Below are 16,425 nucleotides of genomic sequence, written 5' to 3'. Positions count from 1 at the left end.
TCCAAAAACCTCTGGTCATCTTAGTAATTTTTGGCTCCAGTATATGAAGTCTTCTCATGATTGGGCTCATTTTCGCTCGGTTTTACATACTTATTTTCTGCCTTATGAAATTAGACAACAGCTGAGTAACAAATATATCAGACGTCATCAACGTCCAGAGGAATCAGCTTACGATTATCTTGACTCCATTATCGGCTATTCTGATGTGTTAGCTATTGCTCAACATCCCCAGGAAATTATTTCTCTTATTCGATTTTATGCCTCTCCAGCTTTCCGCCAAATCATCAATCCCTTTACGCCACCCACTACTATTCCTCAGCTTTACCACATTGCTCAACTAGATATTCTAAATACCCGTAGCAATTTTTCTTATTATTCGTCCACCCCACCTCCCCAGTTTAACACATCAACAACTCGCATGCCTTCTACCACTCGTTCACCTTCTCAGAGTGATATTTCTCGCCTTCGCTGTTATCGGTGTCAGGCTATGGGGCACCTCGCACGAAATTGTACCAATTCTACCTTGGGAAACTTCAATTCCCGTCGTCAGTAGGCAGCTCACGACCTCTTGGGCAAAATCTGCCTTATGTTTCCTCAACTTTCTCGCCTGCTACTAAATCACAGTCGTATACTCTTGTACAGTTACATAACATTCCCTCCTTAGCCTTCTTAGACTCAGGTTCTGCAATTTCCCTCATCAGTTTCTCCTTTTTTCAGCAACTTTTACAAACGCATCCGCATCTTCAATTGCGCCCTTCTACCATCAGATGTCTTTCCATATCTCAGCACACTCTTGAAATCATGGGTCACCTAAAACTTAATGTTAAAATTTCCCAATTTTCTTGGCCGTTTGAATTTCAAGTGGTTAATAATTGTTCACTTCCTGTTATTCTGGGATATGATTTTTTTGCTCATACTGGCCTTATTTATAATACTGCTATGGCCTCTATCTCTTTCTTTTTCAATCCGCATGTTCAAATCCCTTTGGTAGACCCCCTCGATTTCCCTATGAACCATGTATTCAGTCATCAGCATATTTATGCCACTGCTCCCCAACTAGATGCAATTGAGGCCTTGAAATCTGAATTTGCCGATGTTATCACAGATACTTTAGGCTCCGTTGTTAATTATCAGGCTCACATTGATTTACTTGATGAAACACCTGTTCGTTCGTCTCCTTACCATCTTAGCCCTCCTCGGATGGCCAAAATGGATGATATTATTGACAAAATGCTTCTGGATGGTACCATTGTCCCATCTTCTTCCAATTATGCCTCTCCGGCCTTTCTTGTCGACAAGCCTGATGGTTCTTCGCGCCTGGTAGTTGATTACCGTAAATTAAACTCCAAAATCCTCTATGACTCCTATCCTATTCCTAAAATGCAAAACGCTTTCCACTTTTTTTCTAAAGCTAAATATTTTTCTCTTTTAGATCTCAATTCTGCTTACTACCAAATCCCCTTGGACTCTCGGAGCAGTCGCCTTACTGCTTTCATCACCCCAAATGGCCTCTTTCAGTTCACAAAAGTTTCTTTTGGATTGAACTTGGGGTCACAAATCATGCAGAGATTAGTGGATTCCTTATTCTCAGATTAAGTACAAATTTCTCTATCCTTATATTGATGACCTTTTAATCTTTAGCCCAGATTTTGAGTCCCACATGTCGCATCTACACCAAGTTCTTTCCAGACTACGTTCTATTGGTCTGACAGTTAACCCCTCTAAAATTTCTCTAGCTCAAACTTCTATAAAGTTCTTAGGTCACATTGTGTCATCTCAGGGAGTAGCTGTCGATCCCGAACGTACTTCTGCTATCTCTAATATTCCACCTCCCAAAAATCTCAAACAAACACGCACCTTTTTAGGCATGGTTTCTTTCTACCACCGGTTCATTCCTAACTTTTCTCACATTGCTGAGCCTCTCAATTATCTGAAACGTAAAAACGTCCCTTTCATTTGGACTCAATCTCAACAGGACGCCTTTCTTCAGCTTAAGTCTCTTTTGATGCATGCTCCCATTCTTCAATTTCCTGATTTCTCCCTACCTTTTGAAATACATACTGATGCTTCCAATCTTGCTGTTGCTGGTGTTCTAACTCAGGTTGTTAATGATGTTCCTCTACCTATCGCCTATTTCAGTCGACTTCTTTCCCCTACTGAGAGAAAATATTCTATCTTCGAGCGTGAAGCCTTGGCTTTATTAAATTCCATTGAACACTTTGCAGAGTATTTGGAACATAAAGAATTTCTTGTCAAGACAGATAATCAGGCTCTCTCATGGTTGTTACATAATGCACCTGAAATTGGTAGAACTGGCCGTTGGCTCATGCGATTGTCCAGATTTAAGTTTTCCCTTAAATTTATTTCTAGCACTGAGAATTCTGTAGCTGACGCTCTTAGTCGCTTATTTGACACTTCCACTTCTCAGTCAAGTACTACTGACGATTTACCCCCGAATCTTTCTATGATGCCTTCATCTTCCTCCATTCATGCGGTTCTTTCGTTAACAGACTTTCCTCTTTCCTTTCAATCCTGTCAGTCGCATCAGCTCACCGATCAGTTCTGCATCCAACTCAAACAATCCATCTCTGATCCCTCTTATCAGGGTCCCTTCACTATTTTTAAAGATCTCTTGGTTTACAAACCCACTAAGAAAGCTTCTCCTAAAGTGGTGCTTCCTCAGGCTCTTCAACCCATGATTTTACAATATTATCATTCCTCCCCTGTGGGCGGGCATCTAGGCATCACTAAAACGTACAACCGTATAGCCTCTCTTTTCTTTTGGCCTCAAATGCGCAAATCTATTCGCAATTTTGTTCAAACTTGTGAATTGTGTCAAACATCTAAACCTTTAAACATAAAGTCTGCTGGTCTTCATTCTGCCCTGCCACCCACTCATCCTGCTCAAACCTTTTTCATTGATCTAGTTGGACCCATAGTTCGTTCTTCTCGTGGCAACTTGTACATTTTTACCTTGTTGGATGCCTTCTCAAAATTTCTAGTCCTTCGACCCTTACGGAAATTTTCTACTAAGATCATCATTAATTTACTCACTGAACAAATCTTTCCTATTACCGGTTTGCCTGCTAATATCGTTTCTGATAATGCTTCTATTTTTACTTCAAGTGTTTTTTTTAATATGTGCTTTCAGCTGGGTATCAAGCGTATCTTGACTTCTCCCTACCACCCTCAGTCCAACACCGTGGAAAGGTATCACCGTAATCTCAAAGTTGCTATATCTATATTTCATAGTTCTTTCCAGAAAGACTGGGATTCTCATCTTTCTTCTTTGGCGTTAGCCTTTAATTCTAGTATCAATAGTTCTACTGCTCAGACTCCGGCTAAGCTTTTTCTTGGTCGTGATCTTCAAACTCCTCTTTCTCTAACCTGGGATCTGCACAACCTCCTTGAATCTTCTGATCAGCCATCCTCTTCATCACTCTGGAAAGACGCCTTTGATCAATTGTTAAAAGCTCAACAGGTCCACAAAAAAGCTTATAATGCTCGTCATAAGCCATCCACTTTTAAAATTGGTGATTTAGTCCTCGTTGCTAATCATCCACACAGCTCAGCAATTAATGCCACTTCTGCCAAACTTGCTCCTCGATGGCTTGGACCATACCGTATTTTGTCTTTCCCTACTCCTGTCACTGTATATTTGCAATCTACTACTGATTTGTTTGATACTAAAAAACTTCATCTAAATCAGCTCAAGCGCTTTCATTCTTAAAAACTTTCATATCTTGATTTCTTTTGCCCTGTGTTTTTCTTTTCTTGTTATTACCTCCTCTTCTTTCTGCTTTTTTTTTTTCTTTATTCTCCATCTGGTCTGGTAATGTCTATTGCTCCCAGTGTTATTTTTTTTTTTTTTGTTCCTTTCTTTTTCTTTGTTTGTCTGCCTCATCCCCCCATTCTTTTCTTTCCCTTTATGGAATTTCCTTTTTTTTCTCCCTCCACACAGGTTTCTCCAGTCTCCCTCCCAGCCAATTGGCACAGGTTGTAATGGGAGTGTACATACAACTTCCCAACCATTTTATTTTTCTCTTTTGTAATTGTTCTTAAATTCTTTAAATTCTCTTGTCATTTGTGATATTTATATTTATATTTCTATGTTAATTCATCACTACCCTTTTCTCCTTACCCTTTCCCTTTGCTAACGCGTTAGCCCTTTTCTTGTTTCCTTTCCTCCTCTACCTTTTTCTATTTTCTATTTCTCTATTTAGGCATGTTTGTGTTTGGACATTTTTCTGCCGCCTCTTGTTTTGTTTTGCAGTATTTTTTTCTCTTTGATATACCGTTGCGGCTGCTATCGACCCCCGCTCCAGCTCATGGAAGGGCCCTCCATTGCTGTTCCTGGGGCCGCCTCGCCGTCGCCATTCAACTGTATCTTCCGCTTCTCGTCTTCCACCAGCCGTCTTCATTTAACTCCAGCTGCTTCTACTACTACACAAAAAAAAAATCCTTTGGATTTTTTTTCTGGTGCCCGGCGGATGATGTAACGGACTCTTCACCTCACCGGCAACTACTGTTATCAACCTCGCCACGCACATAACCTTTTTCTACAATTAATATGGACTTACCTTCATCTGGATACACACCACATTTTCTCTTCAACTGGAATTTATATACTTATGTGGATTTCCACACATCATACCTTGCACGAACTCTGCTTTATCCACCTTTCCGACCGACGATAAACTAACCTCCCTTTCGCTGCCTGACGTCATGTGACATCGTCCGCTTTGTCACGCATGCTCCACTAACTTCTGGAATATTCCAGACATATGTCTCATTATTCCACACTATAAATACCCGGCCTTCCTCTGAATGTGTTGAGATGGACTTTGGCCTGTGTGGAGGGAGGAACCTTTAACATCATCTCCATCTTTAGCCACATGTGCCCTGGACTCTCCATTTTTGGGCAGAACTACTTGGTTCAAAATGAGGTATGACAAACTAAAAATGTCCTTATTGTAAATAATGCTGTGTTGCATTTGGAGCTACTTTATTTGCAAATTTTGACTGGGAGCAGTGCATTTCCAGGCCGAGATTTTACTTGCATTTTCAATTTCAAAGCCTCTATTGACTATCCTGTGACTGTTTGCTTTCAAAATGTGCGTGTGGTATATCCGCAACTCTGCGACTCCTATACACACTTGTGATTAATGCTTCACCATGTATGTTTTGGTACACTTGGAGACTGTTTCATTATAGTATACAGTGACTTACGCCAGTAGGACAACGCTTATTTGTGCCTATTTCGGGTGTTAATTGAAGAGGTGGCAACTTTCACATGACATTAGACTTTGCTTTGTAGACTTCATGTTGGTATACTTCAATCTGGTAACTGCGAACATTCTTTCTTATTCTCGTTGTTCAACATTTTTCTTTAAACTGTATTCATCCCCTTTTTGTCCATCCCTTTCCTCTCCTGGCCCCTTTTCTTATTTGCTTTCATTTTCTTGAATATTTTACTCTTGATGTAACTATTTGTATTAATTCTGGTTGGGAAAATTCCGTATTCGTACTGACTTCTATTCTTCTAATATTGTAAGAGTTTGATTTGATCTTTCTAATATATGTATATTTCCAAATTTTGTCTTGGTTTCTCTTCTATTTTCACCTGTCCCTTATTTCTCCTGCCATTTTCTTTTAGTTTTTTTTTTGAATATTATCTAGCATCGTTTCCACTGCGCTATCTGTGTTTATTCTGGAATGTTTATTTGAAGAACCCTTTTTACCACGGCCTCAATTTGGCATTTTTTTCATCGCGTAAATTTATTCCCTACTGTTTGTAAGCACTCGGTGTCACCGATACTTTGGATTTCCCTTGGCTGGATTTATGAATAAATATATTCATATATGCATATACCCCCATTGAGGGGTTATCACAGTATATACATATATTATATTTTTTGTGGTTTTTAGTTTCTTTTATTAGATTTCTGTTTGGAATTATTACTCAGAAGTTTGTACCTGAAGCCTTACCATTACAGTACCTGAACAAATTAATTATCATTTTGTTAGCATTTTTCCCGGATTGGCGCTGGATCTGCTGTTTGGCTCGTCGATAGCCACTTGGTTCTATCTATTGCACCGTCTGGCCAACTGCATCATTGATTTCCATGCACAGTGAGATGAAGCCCTGTCTTCACTACAGATGTTCCAAGGGGTGGAAAACATGACCAAACATTGGAATATGGAATCATTCATTGTCCAAATAAATAAATGATTTTAATTGATCTGTCTCAGTCTTATCCTTGGCCTTGACAATATAAAAGTGACTGAGGCATGATCTCGATGCTAGTCAGTGTTCTCCCTAGGACCTTCTTAATGAGAGCACTGCCCTGCCCTTTTTACAGACCGCCCGGCTAACATAACCTAGGTATGTGCTAGTTACTTAATATTAATACATATTTGAGTCATTGGATGTTTCAAATTAAAATGTTAATACTGTAGAACTGTTTATTTAAATGATAAATCTTAATTATTGTCAGCAAAATTGCATCAATTACATAGAATTTTAAATATTTAGCTTGACTATCATGTAGTGTCATGCACAATTGCTGTCTGGGTTAGCGTGAAATCACACACGAGCACTCGATTATGCAGGACTTTACAAACCCGTTGGCACTCCACAGAAATCGAGTGGTAAGCACCTGTGTTACACAATTATGACTGAGTAATAGAACACTAGAAGTTAAGAATACTCTGTTATGTCTTGTTCATGATAATAACACAAAAATAGTTCAATTATGCAGTTAATGTTTATCTGTCTAATATTACTGTTCATGCCCTGAGGGAAATAAGTTAAAATTATCATATTCATTTTTAAGTCTTATTCCCTGCCCAGCTACTCATTCCTGCCTCCCGGCTGACAAACATTTCTGGGGAGAATACTGCTAGTAATGCAGCCAGTACCTTCTATGATGGGTGAAAATGTTGCTCACAGGGTTGGTTGGTGCTTGCATTTCAGTGGGCTTGGCAGACTGATATGTAATAGCAACTTCTGGCTCAGTGAAGAAAGCAACATGAAACTACCTCACTCCTTATTTCCCTACAACGCCTCTTCAGTGATGCCCAGGCCATCTATGACAGCTAATGGTACAGCTTTTGAGGATCTAACCAGCCTTTGGGCTGAGGACTGCCATCTCATCAGCCATGCAGTCATGCACTGCAATCGAGACTGAGAGCAGTTGAGGTCCCGGCTTTTTGAGCCTTTTAAAAAGTTTCGTTCCCGACTATACAGTCCAAACTGTGTGAAGCTAATACCAAATGGTTTCTGGAGATGGTCTCTGATATTCCCAGCTGGTGTATGTGTAGCAGAAGCCACTCTTTATGAATAAAGCCTTGTTGTTGAAAGCGTGCCAAACCACCAGCTGATAACTAGTGTATGTTATGAGTTGTATTTCCGAATTTAATACATAGTGACTGGAAGCATTCTTTTGATAACTGCGGCTGTTGACCTTTATTTTTAAGTATATTTCATGCTTCTTCTCTACATTTATCATATCAGGATTTACCTAAACAGCTGTATATGAGATAAGAGAGACCGTATTGTTTAGGTTAGGTATGGTATCACCTGGATAGTGCCAAAAGTTCCATGATGGAAAAAATAAAAATAAATAACAGTAAAAGTTTGCCACATTGACAAATATATACAGGTGTGGCGGTAATGAGTTTTATTATTATAATGTTTAATTTTGTACGTTTGTTATCTCCCATTTTTTATTAACGCTTACCCTAGTATGTTTTGTTTGGTATCTCCAAAAATCATTGAAAGTAAGTGGGGACATAAAAAATCAATATTATTTTTATTTGTTAGGTACGTTGGCAACTAAAACAATTGTGACTGGATTGTTTTTATCATCTTTTAAACCTACTTCTCTCCAAAAAAACCCTATATTGGCCTGAGTTATGAGATATTAAACATTCATTTTGTAAATGATCTTGCCTGCCTATATTAATAGGCCTAGCAACAACTGTAAACTTGTTTCCTCATCCTGAAGTGGTGCAGCTCTTTTTTAGACAGGTCTCCATTTGAAGGGAGTTGTATGTATCATTTTTACTGCAAATCAACCTTCCTGCCATTCGTAAATCTCTGGCCATACATTACCAGGAATTGAACTCAGGCTCCCAAGAACGGCAGCTAATTGTTCTAACCATTATGCTGGTGGACATTCTTGACTACAAACCACAGACATATATACCTGACTGATGAGTGCTTGCAATGCGCAGGTCGGACACGAAACTATTCACCTATTTGTGCAACGTCATCAGAGCTGCAGTAGGCCTACGCAACCAAGGCGGACATTTCTTAACTATGAAACACAGATGTACCAAATGACTTTGACGTGTTTTCATTGCATGGATTGTACGGACGAAACAATTCAAAAATTTGTGTGATGTCATCAGAGCTGCATAAGGCTTGTAGCTGCTTCAAAGCGGAATCGTTGTTCTTCTCTGATGAATTAAGTTAATTTTTTTGTTTTCTTCATCTCGAAAAGCGAAGGAGGGTCTAATACACGAGTAAATACGGTACATCTAGCCAGGGAAGGGTGCATGCATACTAGAATCATGGATCTTATGTAAATATTTAAATGAGCCAAGAATAACACAATGGCCAAAACATTTCTTTTGGAAAGTAACTTATGCAACCTACAGGAAGTGTTAAAGTTTGCATGTTTTAATTGGCATGCTTGGATTAGCAGAACTGCTCCACATCCTGGGTTCACTTGTCGAGGGACCACGCCACTGGTTTTCGTTTCTATTCCATTAGTAATTGCGTAGCATATCACGAAGATGATGTAATGGCATTAAGAGAAATAATTTAATTCCTGTATGGATTATGGGTCAATAAAGGCAATAGAATAAAATTGTTACATTGAAAATAAAGGTCAATCAGTATAACAAGGGACGTAACACACGAAAGCAAGTTACTCCCTATAGCTTCTGCAAAAATGATGCTTGTGGTAGAAATGTTGAAAGCACGTTCTACAGAAACCACACCTAACAAAGCGAGGATAATGACATAATATCACATGTTCCATATTTTCCTTCCAACACAAAAATAACTTTGCTTATGTTGATTACCATGATAAAACAAACACTTACCTCATATAATAACTATAAGCAGATGTCAGAATGGCCTCAAATCAGCTGTTGGACAGTACGAGTTGTGGGTAGGGTATGGAGTAGCAGTCTGCAAAGCTGAGCACACTAATTCAAACATGTAAACTTCAATGCTTTCTGTAAGTCGCATGAATTAATTTCCGAAACAAGTATTTCAGCCATTGTGTTACTCTTGGCTCTTTTAACATGTGTGAAAAATTTACATAAGATCTGTAAGGCCTTCTCTAGATCTCTGGAAAACTTAGTGAATGCCTCTGAATGGGTTACAGAATGGCTAGACAATCTTGATTTACCAATCTGAGCTCCCTGGGTGTTGAGTTGATTGTATCATTTTTATTTGTTTGTATGTAACATGAAAAAATGCTATTGGTAACTAGAAGCATCACCACAATTCCATGCTCTGGACTGTACTTAAAATTAAGACTTAATAGAAATTACTCACTCTGTTCATAGTTTCTTCATTTGGTTGAGCATTGGAGTTAGGTTTTTTACCAGATCCATCAGCTTTTGTACCTGAAAAAAATATGTATCAAATAATTACGTCAGTTTAACACAGCAATCTCAGTTTGGTTTAAGGTTGTCTCCAAACAGCTTGAGGGGATATATAGAAGAGAACCAAGCTTCCCTACGGTGAATTTAAGATGTTCAAGTAAGTTGCAGATAGTGTCAGTATAGATAGTGGTGGAAGGAGTTAGCTATCAGCTCATATGGCACAGATAAGTATGAAGCACAGGGTGAAGCAGGATTTAAAAAGTGCTGTATTGGGACATGGCTACAAGATTGCTTTCTTTTAATTTTTAACATGATCACTGTGTAAATGGGGAAAGTTCAAGTGAAAATACTAGTTTCAATCAACTGTGCAACTTATAATTTCAATATCACAGTATTATATTTGTTTCAATTTTGATACATATTTCTTACAGTGGATATATTGCATAAATTATCATTTGCTTTTACTTGCTGTAATTTAAGTACTTACCATTCATCAAATAAAAACAAAAGTGATTACTTGACAAATAAGTTTCTACTTGTTGAAGTGAGTAAATACCTAGATTCTTGAGTACTGACATAAAGCGTAAGAAGTTGCTTAAAATTTTTCCAGTTCTCTCTTATTTCATTTGAATAAAGAAAAGTACAGGTACTGAGCTCAATAGCTGCAGTTGCTTAAGTGTGGCTAGTATCCAGTATTTGGGAGATAGTGGGTTCGAGCCCCAATGTCGGCAGCCCTGAAGATGGTTTGCAGTGGTTTCCCATTTTCACACCAGGCAAATGCTGGGGCTGTACCTTAATTAAGGCCACAGCTGCTTCCTTCCCACTTCTAGCCTTCTCCTGTCCCATCATCGCCACAAGACTTAATTGTGTCGGTGCGACATAAAGCAACATGCAAAAAAAAGTATAGGCTATTCTTAAATCCATAAATAAGAACAACTCATTTTGAGGTAGTTAAATGGAATACTCATTTTGTACTTAACTGTCGTGAATTTATGCAGCACAAAAGGTTACAAGGAGGGAAAGAGTATTAGCTCCAGACAAACCAGAGGCCTGTTGTGCTTTGAGAGTGACAGTGTTGATTATTATCTATTACATTATTCTATTCTACTTGATGGAAGCAGATGAAACAAGAGGAGAAAGCACTATGGCTGTCCTAATAGTGAGATTGTTAATGCCTGTACTGTTAATATTAGTTTAAGATTCAAGAAATTTCCTCATTTTCTGAGTGTTCATGGAGTCTAGACAAGTGTTGCGGATGATTCTGGAGTTCACTACACAACAGCCTGCAAACTACAAATAACATGGCTGACAGCATTATGGAGTGGAATAGATTAAAGTTTCCATTCGATTTATTAACCATAGATTAGAATCAAGTGAAAAGGTCGAATAGGTTTCAAATAACTATGGTTAATAGTGCGATGGACTGTACTCATACATAAAATCAAAAAAATATTGGTTTTTGGAGTTGATTATCTACACCAGAAAGGACACCAAAGCATAAATGTGCAAGTAACTTTAAGACTCAAGTGAACTGTTCAGAAGTGTAGATGGCCAGCAGTCTGGAATCACTTGTCCTTGGAAGGAATATATATGTGGTTACGGATTAAAGAGTATCTTGTACGACTTTATTTTTAGTGATCCCTAAATAACCTACATAATGGTCTTGAATGATATGTTGCAGCCTAAATTGAAGGCATTTAGTGCTGCTAAGATTAATCTGACCCACATTCCAGACATAACCTTCAGTGCCATTCATTAAGAGCTAATGAAAATGAGTGTGGGTTGTTGTTTTACTATAATTTAGTAGCGCTAAGAATACAGATGTATGCATTCATTAAGTTAGGTTTGGTTGCTTTATTTTTGTGACATGTTTGAATGTTTCTCTTAAAGATTTGCTTCTATTTACTATGCAAATTATTTTATTATCGTGAAGAATCGGGAGGGAATTTTTCAGATGTGTGTGTGTGTGTAGTCACTGAGGTTAGTTTGGTTGGCATTTTTTTTTTTGCGAGGTGAACTTTTATTGTTTCCTTAATGTGTAATGACTTGCTTTTATTTTCAAAGTGTAAAATTTTTAGGCCTGTGTTGATATTTGTAAGGCTGTGCAAACAGTCATGTGTGTGTTCTTCAAATTGTAAGTGTACATTTTATTTAATAGCATTTTGGTGTTCTTTGTATTTGGTGTGGAAATTGCATTTTTTAAGAGTTTTGTTTATGTGGTGTTGGAGTTTGGGTCTTGGCATTTTAATTCATAAAGTCCTGATTTGGAGAAGAGGTCTTTTTTGCATTCGCTGACATGTCCATTATTATGTTGTTCATTCTGAATGCTATTTTAAGACCTTGCATTTTGAAAATTTTACCTATTTTGAATGTGTTCTTGTTGACATAATTGAGGATAATATATCTGTTATATTTTATTTATTAATCAATCTACTGTGCATGGCAGGTGGTTATTTTAAACTCAGATACTGCCAAAGTGAGCTGGAATTGAACATAATAACTTAAGCTCAGAAGGCCAGCACTATATGAACTGACCTACTCTGCCTAGTAAAATAACAGTTGCACTAGTCACATACCTACCAAAAAACAAACAAGCCTAGGAACTTAGAAATACAACACCAGAATATTTAAAGCTGAACTGGAAAAAAAAACATGATAATTATTAATATATTGTTATTTACCTTTTGAATGTGCATTGTAGTTTAAAGGAGTGCTTGAATGCAGGGAGCCCTTGCTAGATTTATAATTGTCTCGTGACTGACTTGCATGTGTTACGAGATGTTTCTTAAGTTTAGAGCGAACCTGAAATGTCTTCCCACACTGACTACAACTGTGTGGTCTCTCACCACTATGGATTAACATATGTCCAGCAAGATGAGCACGTTGTCTAAACCCCTTTCCACATAGGGGACATTGGTGCGGCCTTTCGCCAGTATGAATTAACTTGTGCAATTTCAAACTAGCTGGTTTAGTGAAGCCTTTTTGACATATTTCACATATATGAAGACCTTCTGTAGAGTGTGTATACATGTGTCCAAGCAAGCTATCATTGTCCGGAAATTCCAGATTACACCTAACACAGCAGAAAATTTTTTGGGTTGTAGAATGAATTTCAAAATGCTGTATCATTGATTCTTGCTTATCAAACTGGTCATTACAGACTGGACAATTGAATACAATTTCCTTTTGGTGACATTCTTTATGTTCATCAAGATCAGACTGACTGCAGAAGACTCTACGACAAAAGGAACATGTGAATAACTCTTGTTCTGGATGAAAATGCTTCATATGCCTTTTCATTGTACCAGTAGCGGAAAAGAACCTATTGCATACAGGACACTGATGGCAGCTTTCTCTTTTGTGGACTCTAAAATGTTCTATAAGATCAATCTGACGTCGGAAGACTCTCAAACACTGAAAACATACATGTTGCTTCATTCCAGGATGACGATATACAATGTGGGATTCCATACGAGATGAACAATCAAATTCATCATTGCAGTATGGGCATTTTCGCTGAAGTTTGTCACTGGATAACTCGCAACCAACAGACATACTGGTAGCTATGTAGTCTTCATCCCTGTAAACAAATTTAATTAATGTTAAAAATAATCCTTTAACGCATTTGCCTCGGATGTTGAAACAGATCCAATGCATCTTTCATGACCTTCAATTCATATGACAAGTTTACCTGACAAACTCACTCTTATATTTGTGCTTGGAGTATGAAAATCCCTGCAATACCTCTGATGTTACAGGCTCTGCAAATGGCTATGAAATATGGCTGTCCTACTAGTGAGATTGTTAATGCCTGTACTGTTAATATTAGTTTACGTTTTAAGTCTTAGTGTTAACAGTAATATTACCTTAGATTGCATGCTTTCAGTTTACTAAAACTTGGGATATTGAATATGACCACATTCAGAGTGAAAGTGTTTCAGACAATGGATCAGAACTAAGCAAATAATGAAGAAACTGTACATTATTTCAACAGTAATTTAAGTGCTTTGTTCAAAAGTGATATGAGACAACAGTTCATTTAGTGCAGCAACAATGAAAACATGAGGGAAAGGATATGACAGATATAAGTGACCAGGAAAAGAATTAAATTGTTTCTTCATTCATGGGGAACTGTGAAGTCTCTGAAATGCTTCAGAATATATATCACAAACATCCTCTCACAAAGCTTTCAGAATTTTAAGATCATATGGACACTTTATATTCAGTTATTACAGGTGAAACAAAATGATTAGGCTAGGACCCCAATAGATAAATAAGTGGATGATGTTTGTTTATTTGACAGCAAAACCAAGATGGCCATTATGGATATTTAAGTTATACCACCAGAATCCTAGGAAACTGACAACTGAGTGCCTATAATAAATCTGAGATGGATTAAGGACAAGAAGGGGACATAAATTCAAGAGTATGGAAGATGGAAGATGAAAGAGGAGAAATGTAGAGAGGAGTATCTCAAAATAGCAAAGAAATACATGCCAATGGGTGAACCAAAATTGGGAGAATAGAGAATATTCAGAAAGAAACTGAGACATGCAGCAGAAGTAGTATGAAGAAAGACTAGTATGAACAAAAGATTGAAGGTAGACCCATGATGAAAAGAAAAATGTAGGGCAGAAGAAAAATAATGCCTATATGGCATGACTCCCTAAATAGGATGGTGGAAGCTAGAGAAGAGTATCAGCCAAAACAGAAAGAAGCAAAAAGAGGTGGTGGCAGAGAAGAGGGAAGATGGATGGAAGAGTGGGCCAAAATGATGGAAGAAGATAGTAAAAAAGTAGGAATGGTTAAAAGTAAGGGAAAGACATAATGAAGTATGTCAAATCAAACTTGTAAATAAAGAAGAGAAGAAGGTAGACAGAAAGAGGAATTCGAAACAAAGTGGAGGAAGTATTTTTAAGAATTACTAAATCCAAATTGAATCTCATGGACTGAAGTAAATGAGCAAGAGAGTTCGCCTTGTGGTTAAAGGCACGCAGCTGTGAGCTTCCGTTTAAGAGACAGTGGGTGGGAATCCCATCATCAGTAGCCCTGAAGATAGTTTTCCATGGTTTCCCATTTTACAGTAGGCAACAGCTGGGGCAGTACTTTAGGTAAAGCCACGGCTGCTATCTTTCCCATCCTTCCATAGCAAAAAACCTTTCATGTATTAGTGCAACGTTAAACAAGTAGAAAAAAACCAACAGTCCATCAGTTACAGCACCACATTTAAATAACAATTTACTGCACAAATATTTGTATAAACTTAATATATTCAGTAATAGTAAATGATGCTGGTAAAAATGCTGAAGTAAAGAAAATATATGCTCATTCAGAACATGCACTACAGTGTGTTTAATGATCGGACAATACCTGGAGGAAAAGTAGACTGATCCCAAATGACATTCATGCATGTTGTGAGCCTATTTATAGGTGTTAGCCTGGTAGAAATCTTTAGTAACTACAGTGGTCCAAATTGAAGAACGAAGAGAGCTCTGTGAGGCATGATTATCAATGTCCATTGATTCAGTCATTCCTGAATCTATAAATTTGTCAATATTAATGGTCTATATTGGTCTGTATTGACTATTTATATTGATAAACTTACTGCACAGAATAAACAGGAGATAAAGAATCCACCTTGTAAATACTAATTTATTTTAATTAAGTCACTGAATTGTGAAGTACTTTTGCTGAAGAAGAGAATGATATGTTCTTGAAACATGTACAAGTAAATGAAATATATCAAATCTTTTTCATTAGGATTGACAAGGTAATTCTTTATCTCCTGTTTATTCAGTGCAGTAAGTTTATCAGTCATTCCACTTGTGAGATTTCTGACAAGTTTCAGATACCACGTTCAACAGCTAGTGATGTAGTAGTGAAATTGAAATAACAGGGAGTTACGAAAACCCCACCACAACCAGAAGAGTCGAAACAACTAACCAATAAGGACCTTCGATGACTTTGATGTGTGATGATGACAAACCAGCAAGCTTTGTTAGAAACTGTAGTCATTGACTTTTGGTTGACATCTGGAGGTGATGCTAGTTTTTGTGCCATTTGTTGGGATGTCTTTGCCCTAGAATTCCATTAGTGAGCTGGGACATATAAACAAAAGATTGTTCAACCTAATGTTTACTGCCGATTACCTTTGAAACACATCGCTTGTGTACTCTAAAACAATGGAAAAGCATAGTATGGAGTGATGAATCTCATTACAGGTTGTGGCAGTCCAATGGATGTGTACAGACTAGGCAAATGCCTGGTGAGCATTATTTATTGAAGGGCATAGTTTCCAAAGTGATATTTGGTGGAGAAGGCATTATGGTGTGGACTTGTTTGCATGGTTTGGTCTTGGTTCACTTGTTTTAGTTCCTTGAATCATGAATACTGAAACCTAGCAGGAAATGTTGGACAATTCCATACTACCCATCTTATGGCAACAATTTGTACTGGTTCTCTTCATTTTCAACATGACTTTGTACCTGTTCATAAAGTGAAGGCCTAAATGAAGTGGTCTGTTGTAATGGGAGTAAATGAAATCAAATAGCCAGTCTAAAACCCTGATCAACCCAATTATGCATCTGTGGGATGACTAACATTGCTGGTTTACAGCCAACCAGACTGTCTCAAAATGGCTACAGAGCTATTTGCCACACTGCAGGAGGAACAGAAGAAAATACCATGGAACATGTACCGAAATTTAGTGGAGAGTATTTCTAGAAGAGTAGAGGCCAAGATAGTAACAAAGGGTAAACCTACATCATACTGACATCATAGGAACTGTTGAGCCACTACCTA

General features: G+C 37.7%; 1 protein-coding gene across 1 annotated transcript in view; it reads right to left on the bottom strand.

The window, feature by feature from the left end:
* The window catches only part of LOC137502176 (zinc finger protein 492-like), a 49,454-nt gene that overhangs the window by 17,275 nt on the left and 15,754 nt on the right, over positions 1–16,425 (bottom strand). Inside the window, exons 5-6 of the mRNA XM_068229206.1 lie at positions 12,306–13,204; positions 9,575–9,645 (exon numbers count right to left, since the gene is read on the bottom strand). Coding sequence (XP_068085307.1) covers positions 9,575–9,645; positions 12,306–13,204 — 970 coding nt within the window. The remainder of the gene's footprint in view (positions 1–9,574; positions 9,646–12,305; positions 13,205–16,425) is intronic.

Source organism: Anabrus simplex, chromosome 9 (genome assembly GCF_040414725.1).
Source record: "Anabrus simplex isolate iqAnaSimp1 chromosome 9, ASM4041472v1, whole genome shotgun sequence".
Lineage (NCBI taxonomy): Eukaryota > Metazoa > Arthropoda > Insecta > Orthoptera > Tettigoniidae > Anabrus > Anabrus simplex.
This window is presented reverse-complemented; position numbering and strand designations above follow the sequence as displayed.